The sequence below is a fragment of the Volvox carteri genome (assembly GCF_000143455.1).
Source record: "Volvox carteri f. nagariensis unplaced genomic scaffold VOLCAscaffold_40, whole genome shotgun sequence".
Taxonomy (NCBI): Eukaryota; Viridiplantae; Chlorophyta; class Chlorophyceae; order Chlamydomonadales; family Volvocaceae; genus Volvox; species Volvox carteri.
In genome coordinates, this window is record NW_003307583.1 from 751,748 (window position 1) to 761,424 (window position 9,677).

Sequence of the window (9,677 nt, forward strand, 5' to 3'; positions counted from 1 at the left end):
ACAATCACACAAGGAGTGATTGTACGGTCGGCACTGAGCTGTCAGCCATATCTACCAATGTGCACATGCATGTTGGTGTATCAACCAAAAGCCAAGACTTGCGGCAAGGCTTCTTCCAGATTTCCGCTTGCTTGAGGACCAGCCCCGAACCGCATATTGGGCTGGCAATAAAGCTGATGATGTTAGGTGACCCGCATGCCGTACGGACTAAGAAAAAACGCAGGTGCTAAGTTCCAACGAGTCATTGGCTACGAGCTGGCAAAGGCGGGTGTGTGTCGTACCACTTCAGTCCACGCAATGGAGGTATCGAATAAAGATTCCGATTGAGGCAAATGGACTGGAGAAGTAGTCGCAGCGGAATCCAATTTGGGTCTCTAAGACCGATAAGCCCCTAGTTCTACTGGGCGGCGTGATCTTCAGGCGACTGTAATCCAAACAGGAATTACCCAGAAATCGGTTGACCAGACGAACCAGTCCCCAGTTTTACTCAGATAAATCCCTCGCCCATACAGCGTTTTTTTTGCGGAAAATATTCCAAATTTGGAATTAAAAAATTTTGTGGTCCTGAAAATTAAGAATATATAATTTTCCGAGCGTACAAGTTCATTCCTCCAGCCAAAAATGGACTGTCCATGCCACAGCCGCTGGAATCTTGCAGGAGACATACATGTTAACCATATCATAGTACTTAAATGCCATGGATACTGTTAGGAAGGTCACGCCCGCAAGTCAACAAGGAATCGGACTGTTTCTGACCGGACCAAACGCTGCAAAATATTCGAACCCGAAGCTCCCAAAGCGTGGCATTAAAGCAGATATTAAACTTCACTGAAGCCATAAGCGATGTTAACGAAGACGGTGTAGCGGTTGTAGGCAATGTGGACGCAATGCTGCAGCCAGCCGAAGACAATGACGCCACTCCGGTTGTCAACAGCGACCGGGCCAAACATCAACGTTCGTCATATGGAGACTCGCGGTGCGCCAGGAAACACGGGCGGAGGGAGACCCTTGCGTCGCACGATACAGAGGGTTGCAGAGATGGGGGATTGGGGGCAGGTACTGGTCAGGCGGGATGGGGAATAGGGTTGACGACGTCAGGATGGGATGTGGGGCCCAGGGCGAGGATTAGGGATTAGGCGTGCTACACTACTTTTGGGATGGGGATTGCTGTCGGGGGTGAGGATGGGGATGGGATCCCTGTCTGAGGGATGGGGATTGCAACCTTGACCAAGGAGGGGATTGGGAGCCCTGGCCAGGGATGGGGATGGGACCCTGGTCGACAGGACGGGGATTGCAGGCTTTCGCAAGTTTAGGATGAGGTCGCTGCCATAGGATTGGGAACACAGTTGGAGGATTAGAATTGGGTGTTCTGCTGTAAAATGAGGCTGCAGGTGCAGAACTTGGAATACTGACAGGACTGCAAAACAGGCCAAGGATGGATGGTTTAGTTGTCCATAGTTGCTTACATGGAAACTCAAACAAACACAAGGAAGTCCTGCTTGCAAGTCGCGTCCCATAGCAAACCAAACTCAAACACAAGGAAGTTCTGCTTGAAAGTTGCGTCCCATAGCAAACCAAACTCAAACACAAGGAAGTTCTGCTTGAAAGTCGCGTCCCATAGCAAACCAAACTCAAACACAAGGAAGTCCTGCTTGCAAGTCGCGTCCCATAGCAAACCAAACTCAAACACAAGGAAGTTCTGCTTATAAGTCGCGTCCCATAGCAAAACAAACTCAAACACAAGGAAGTTCTGCTTGCAAGTTGCGTCCCATAGCAAACCAAACTCAAACACAAGGAAGTTCTGCTTGCAAGTCGCGTCCCATAGCAAACCAAACTCAAACACAAGGAAGTCCTGCTTGCAAGTCGCGTCCCATAGCAAACCAAACTCAAACACAAGGAAGTTCTGCTTATAAGTCGCGTCCCATAGCAAACCAAACTCAAACACAAGGAAGTTCTGCTTGCAAGTCGCGTCCCATAGCAAACCAAACTCAAACACAAGGAAGTTCTGCTTGCAAGTCGCGTCCCATAGCTAACCAACCTCAAACACAAGGAAGTCCTGCTTGCAAGTCGCGTCCCATTGCTAACCAAACTCAAACACAAGGAAGTTCTGCTTCTAAGTCGCGTCCCATAGCAAACCAAACTCAAACACAAGGAAGTTCTGCTTGCAAGTCGCGTCCCATAGCTAACCAAACTCAAACACAAGGAAGTCCTGCTTGCAAGTCGCGTCCCATAGCTAACCAAACTCAAACACAAGGAAGTTCTGCTTATAAGTCGCGTCCCATAGCTAACCAAACTCAAACACAAGGAAGTTCTGCTTGCAAGTCGCGTCCCATAGCTAACCAAACTCAAACACAAGGAAGTTCTGCTTGCAAGTCGCGTCCCATAGCAAACCAAACTCAAACACAAGGAAGTTCTGCTTGCAAGTCGCGTCCCATAGCTAACCAAACTCAAACACAAGGAAGTTCTGCTTGCAAGTCGCGTCCCATAGCTAACCAAACTCAAACACAAGGAAGTCCTGCTTGCAAGTCGCGTCCCATAGCTAACCAAACTCAAACACAAGGAAGTTCTGCTTATAAGTCGGCCGATGCCCGATGGTCAAACCCAACTCAAACACGATGACTTCGGCCATGTCCCATGGCGAAGCCAAACTCAAACACAGTGAATTTTGCCAGCTTTTGACGCTTCTGCAGAAGGTTAACACCATTGGGAATAGAACAGGCATGGAACGCGACTTGGTGTAAATGTGAGAAACGTGCACCATTGGTGCCAGTTCTTCAGTCAGACGCAGTCCAACCCCGTTCTTACCTTGTCCGGCCCATGCACATCCACACCCAGGGCACCATCGGATGCCATTCTGGAAGAGATAACAAACGGTCGTCGGGCTGTTAATAGCTTGCGCTTAAGAAGGTGGGCGTCTTCCAAGACGAAGTTTGGGACACTTTGAATAAGACCCGAACGTAATCTGTATGCAATCTGCAGACCCTACTGGGGGACAAGTCCGCAGGAGGCGTATCAACATGCAAGACGTTATCAACAGCAAGCCGGTTTGGGGGTCCAAGTACAGCCTGTCACGCTGACTAGTTGGACAAGGCTGTATGCTCTTCTGCGTGAAGGCATAATGACTTCACCAGGAGAGCAGCAAGAATGAAGTCGCCACTGCGACCCAGTTGTACGACAGCACCACAGAACCAGCCTTAGACGATCCGGTCGCTTCGCTCCGTCGCATCTAAGCCAACAAAACGTTATCAACAGCAAGCCGCTTTGGGGGTCCTGGCTCAAAGTGAGGCCCACCCTGGAGTTAGTTGTTAAGCTTTCATGTTACTTCCTCATATAGACTGCTTCTCTAGTACTGTGATGTTTTATTGGTTATATTCATGCAAACTGAGCTGAAGTTGCAAGGCGCGAAGATGCTGGCCGCATCATGCCGCACCGCATTCCCAAGCCAGTATGCACAACTCTGAGAAAGTTTGCAGTCTTTATTGTTTTGTTGTGGCACACCTCCACGTAACTCTGCACATTATAGTGCATAGGAGCAATTCTTGCGCAGAAGTCCAAGTCGACTCAAAAGCATTCCAATTGGACTGTCTGGCTTGATGTAATGTTATCAGGTTGTTTATCGTAGCGCTTTGGCGCCCCCAACGTGGAATGTTGGCGCCGGAATGTGCAGCTGAACTCCTGCGCTATGAACCTGAACCAATGGTGCACGTTCCCAGCCATGGACATTTTGACAGAACACCCTTGTACGTTCTGCCATTCTAACCACAGCATTATAATTTGTTGCTGTGGCCGTCCTTCGAACATAACAGTCCTTCCCCCCTTAGGACGCGCGATTTGCAATAGCAGCCAGTGTGCAATTAGATACGTAGACCTCTGTGATGCGAGTTCTTCCTCAGTCGAGATCCGCTTCAACGAGCGTTTGTCGCTTCAGTCTGCTTCGAACGAACACAGCCGGGCGGAATTTGACGCTAGAGGAAATAAGCCATAGAGCAAGAGAAAAATATCTCGCGGAAATAGAAAATAACCCTGGTCATTCCCCTGATTTACGCCTAAAGAGAAAGCCGATATTACAGCACCTGTGTAAACGTAAGGAGTAGGTTTGTAGCTGGCAAGGGATGGGGATGGGACCCTGGCTGACAGCTTTCGGATCTGAACACAGCTGCAGGATGGGGATGGCCCTGGTCGAAGGGATTGGGAAGGGACCCTGGCTGGCAGGATGAGGATTGGGGGAACACAGCTGCAGGATGGGATTGGAAACCCTGGCCATAGGATTGGGGATGGGACCCAGGCTGGCAGGATGGGAAACCTGTCTCAAAGGATGGGATTAGCACCGGGCCCCTAAGATGGGAGATGGGAGTCGGTCACCCCAGCCAGGATGGGGGGATGGCTGACCACTACCACCCCCCGGGATTGGGGGATTAGACCGTTTTTGCAACCCTCTGCACGATACCTCCACCGGGACAAGCAGGTCGTCAACGCAGCTCAGCTTCAGGAGGGGGAACTGGCAGTGCAGAAGCTCAACGACGGTGAACGAACTTCAGTGCTTGAGTAGGGGTTAAGTGGTCTGTGTTTGCTTGGGCTCTGCAACAGCAGTCGCCCGTGCAATCGGGGTTCCTGTCAAAGCGTCTAACTAAGTGCGCGCCGCTTCCTGGCGTGCAAGAGATACCTCTCTCTGGAGAGATTGCAGTGTGCGCGTGTTGCGACATTCCCCGAACTTGGCGTTTGTACGAACTAAACTGCATCTCATCGGGGGGTTCTGGGGGGGGGGGCGCGGCATCCCCCAGCGCCTTACAGATTCGGAATACTTTTATTCCCGGGACTAAAAACCTATTCCTCCGTTCGGACTGGAAATTAGGACGGGGAAAAATGACAAAAAAACACTGCGCCCATACGCAGGTATGGACTTCCGCACCAGTGCGGCATTCAAATGGCGCTCTCGACCAGCAGTAATCGGCTTGATAATAATAGAATCAGACGGCCCTGTAAACATGATATCTAAATGTAAACATGTTTTCATTGGTTACAGCCGTAGTTTTTACGTGTGCACACAGAGAGCAAACCACTAGCATTCTCCATCTCGGCTTTGGGAGGAGTCTCCCGTACGCACGTGCTTTGTCGAAGCTACAGACATGTGACGCGACAATTGTCATCACGGCATTTTAGTGTCGCGTCTATTTTATCGTCTTCCTTCGCTTTTTTTTATGCCTGTATTTATATCGGTTGTATTTCTTAGTCACATCAATGCCGGAAAGGAGATAATATACCTAATCGCCGTAAGTTCGCTTCGTTAGCCATTTCGATGACGAAGCGAGATGACATACTCATTTCAACGGCGTTAACGGTAATTTTATTCCGTTCCTTGTGAAAATCTTACGACGTTGTAAAAGCGTGTTGAAGCTACCTTTTTTATTTTGTAATTATGCTCGGGCCCACATTCTATGAGGGCCCGAGCGTCTCTCACTTTTCTTAACTCATGCGCATTTACCCGACCCAAACTTTTCACCGGATATCGCAAGCCCCACTGCCTTCACCCTGAACGTATTCAAGCGGCAACGTCTTCACTCTTGCTTATGCTATTGTTGGAGCTCCAGCAAGACAGGCGACTGCCCGTTGCTGTTTGTGATTGCGCATGTGCTACAGAATCCGTGCCTGTAGCTATCTTCAAATGCCTTCGTTTGCCTTGCCGACCGCGAGCAAAAGGGGGCCGCTGAAAAGTAAAAGAAAAAGTGAAACGGGGTTCGTGGGGGCCCCAAAACACTGACATGCTGACAGGGGGTTGGGGTGTATTACACTTGCAACCAGTTAGACGTCGGAGCCACTTCAGGCACCCCCAGATCTTGAGCGGCATACGTGTCATGTTCGGATTTACGTATGCCGCACTATGCATGCTCGAACTCTGCATGAGGGCCGATGATGCGACGGCCTCTGTGAAGCTGTGTGGACCAAATGCCCGATTCGCTCCGGAGCTGTAGATGGACAAAGGGCGAAGGGCTGTGACGCTGATTTCCTGATGAGTTGTGTGCTGCTGGCCCCCTGACCTGACGAGTTTACCTTGCAAGGCTGATGGAAGGGTGCTAGGGGTTATTCGTTGGGTTCGACGTTGTTACTAATCTGCGCCTCAGTGTTCCCGTATGAAGTTGATAAGTTGCAGTGCGTTTCGACGGCAGCCGGGGAAGCAGTGAATCAGTTGATATTGGTCTATGTGTGTTAGGAGCCTTCGCTTTGGGCGGATGATGGGATGAGGATGCTTCACGATCGGTGCGGCAACAGGGGACCGGGCGTGGAGCGGACAAGGGACGTGGCGGTCCCCCGCGGCTTTATGCTTCTTTCGCCAACATTGCAAGTTGGTGCCTGAGACAGTGTTTGACACACTGTACTAGGTACTAGGTCAAAATTATCGTTGGTATCCCCCCTTTTGAGACCTCGCATTACCTGTTCACAGGCTAGTTGTCGGGTGCATGCTACACCTGAGCTACGCGCAATCGTATTGTTGGTACATGCATGTGGAAGTGAAGTGACTGACCGATAATTTAGAGCCATGCGGCTATTGCTCGGCTCGCGAAGTGCGTGGCAGTTGTCCTCACGTGACCACATGATCAGTACATCTCTGTTAGAAAGTCCCAAGCACGGCTAAAGTCCTCAGATACAAGCGCTCGAGTGTATAAATCTGTAGGATAAGATATTTAAGTGGACGCATCTCGTGCAAAACATAGCCCCGTCTTAGGAAGCCAAGGTATGAACCCTTTGGCATATAAGGACGAAGGTTCAAACAAGATGCTTTATAAAATTTCTTAAACCCGTTTGCAAGTTGGCGTGGTCATGGAGGAAACATGTAATATTCGACATACATTCCAAAAGCATCAAGAAGACGCTTGTCAAATCCACTGCTCGTCAAAATTGTCACAGATACATTCAACTATTTTTGGGGGAAGTCGACAAATCTGGGGATATTCCTGCAAGAGAATTTGCGTTCGAGTGGTGTTGACGTGCACTACGACGTCACAAGAATGATGAGACCCACAATTGCCAGTAATGAGTCATTCACGGCACCAATTACATGTCTTTTTTAAGTAAAAACTACCCGTATTCAATCGAGCGGCTTCTGGCGAGTGTACTGCGGAGTCCAGTGGGGCCCTATACCAGCCTACGGTGTTCAGGCGTTTACGGAAATTTGTTGGGAATTTATTGATTGGCCACTCTATTGTGGAAAATTGTTAGCACCCATGTGTATCATTCAGCAACTTTCGTCTTGCTAGTCGATTGCCCTAGGGCGCAAGCTTAGGTTTTGGAGTGCAATACTTCAGACCCCTGCAATGACTGCTAGTTTCTCAATTTCAGTTGACTACGTCCAGCCCCGGGGTGTCGCTACCTTCTGGCGGTAAGCAACGTGTGCTTGAAGTGAAGAGAGCGTTACTGCAAGTCTGAAGCACGTTCTCATCGACTATCTTATTACATAGGCTGGAGGAGAACAAGGTGTTCGAGGTGGCCCTTGCGAAGCATTTTCTAGACGTAGACAGGTACGCGAGCAGGCGACGCCAGCGAAAGCTTGCGCCGCGTCAGCCGCTGACCTTCCTTTCATCTTTCATTGGCCAGATACGAGCGAATCGCTGCGTACCTCCCTAACAAGACAGCCAGTGATGTACAGAAGCGCTTTAGGGAGCTGGAGGTGCGGCCAAAAATACTTATATACTGTTGCTGTTCGCACGCACGCCGCTGCAGGCTTCCTTATGTCTATTAATTCATCTGTATTTCCGTATTACTGATCTTTCTGTCACGTCAATCTTTCTCCAGGACGATCTGAGGCGAATTGAGGAAGACCATGACAGTGCTTCTGCCCAGAGTGCGCCATCACCGGCTCCACGCATTGACGAAAATGTCAGTATGCGCAAGTTTGCGATGTTATTATTTCTAGTTCTTTCAGGGTGACGGTCCTTGAGCCTTGCGATTCCGTTGCTTGCACGTGCAGCCCGCAAAGAAGCCGAAGGCGGACGTGCCCGCAAATGGAGATCGTCGGAAAGGCGTTCCATGGACGGAAGAGGAACATCGCTTGTTCCTGCTGGGCCTTGCAAAGTTTGGGAAGGGCGACTGGCGCAGCATCGCCCGAAATTTCGTGGTATCACGCACCCCGACACAAGTGAGCCCTTTTTCCATGCTTATATCTGCAAACCCAGCTGGTCGCCTTGTCCCGCACCTTGACCTTCAAAGGCGATCGACAGGATATGTAAATGTGCAGAAGTTTGTCCTGACAATCGGCGTGCGCCCTTCTGCCGATGAGCTCCGTCATGTGCTTGCGACTTAGCCCCACATTCCCCTGCCTGGTTCCCATGTAGGTCGCAAGTCATGCACAAAAGTATTTCATTCGCCTGAACAGTCTAAATAAGAAGGACAAGCGACGGGCGTCCATCCATGACATAACGAGTCCCACATTACCCGCATCTGCGCCCAACGCGAATCCCACCACGGGCATATTGCCGAATGGCGCTGCTGGCTCCACCGCAGCGGCGGCAGCAGCCGCAGCCGCGGCAGCAGCGGCTGCGGTAGTCAAAGCTCCCTCCGCCGCTTCGGCCGCACCGTCCCCTGTGCCCTCCTCACCGGCTCCACCGCCCCCGGCCGCGCCCCTGGTGTCATCCCCCGCTCAGTCTGCTGCCGCTGCAATGGCAGCCGCCGCAGCAGCGGCAGCGGCTAGCACCTCGAGCGTCTTCGCTCAGTTGGCGATGCATGGCATGAGCATTCCGCAGTCGGGGATGGTGCCACCGATGGCGATGCCATCAGCGCCGTACATGGTTCAGGTATGATGCCGGTCGAGTGTGGACAGATGCCACGCTGGAAAGGCTCGTTTACTATATTGCTTTGGTATTTTGGGGAGAGCGTCCCTTATGCTTATGACCCGTGGCACCAGCAGGCTCGAGGCGGGAAGGCTTCAAAGCCGGTGGGACAGTAATGCCGCTAAACTTGATGGTGTTGGTCGTTGAACCTCGTCGTCGGATCGTTTGTTTAATTAGATTTTCCGATTTCGCTCAACAAGCCAAGAACAAACGGAATTCGCATTTGTTCTTTTTGAAAGAAAATTTACTGGTGGTTGAATGTGTCTGTGACATGCACTGTTTTCTGCATGGTATGCGTAAACATCCTGTTGGTCAGGTTGCTCGGGATCTGGTTGCGGGAACGGCACACCGGTATCCATTCCGGTTTGCTACTTGGCCTAGGCACGGAAATATATAGGTCAGGAACGCGAAGTTGGCTTGTGCATAGGCATGATTGAAGTTGAGTGAGCGAGTTGAGTGTTTGGGGAGTCGCTAGGGCCGCGAAAATTTGGTCCGTGCGACTCCCGCCGCTCCAAAATTCCGGCCCATGTTTCCTCTCTGGTGCTTGATCTAGTGCTATACTAAAATCCGTTTCACTGCTTTTGGAGAAAAGAAAGTCTAATAACGCTTTCAGGAGGTCTCGCAGTCAGCGGTTCGGCTGTTGAGGATGCAGAGTTGCAGGGGGGTCTCGCGCTATATGGGACGCGGTGCACGCTTTTTGTAGATTGTTTTCACCCAGCTTCCCAAAGCTGTCTTGCGTGTGTGATCAAGATGACGAACCTTACCGCGGCGGGCTTTCTGAATGTGCGCGTCCTGTGCGCGCCCTCCTGTTCCATGGCTGGTGTGGAGATGGAACCGCTAGTACTGACGTTGGTA

The 9,677-nt window shown here is 50.8% G+C and overlaps 1 protein-coding gene across 1 annotated transcript; it reads left to right on the forward strand.

The window, feature by feature from the left end:
• Nucleotides 1–7,310: 7,310 nt before the first annotated feature.
• VOLCADRAFT_106244 (uncharacterized protein) lies at nt 7,311–9,143 on the forward strand (the record flags this gene model as incomplete). Its single annotated transcript, XM_002954022.1, has 6 exons — nt 7,311–7,375; nt 7,455–7,514; nt 7,591–7,663; nt 7,789–7,872; nt 7,964–8,131; nt 8,328–9,143. The coding sequence occupies 6 exons, from the start codon at nt 7,311–7,313 to the stop codon at nt 8,790–8,792; spliced, it is 915 nt and encodes a 304-aa protein (XP_002954068.1). The 3' UTR covers nt 8,793–9,143.
• Between the last annotated feature and the right edge of the window lie 534 nt (nt 9,144–9,677).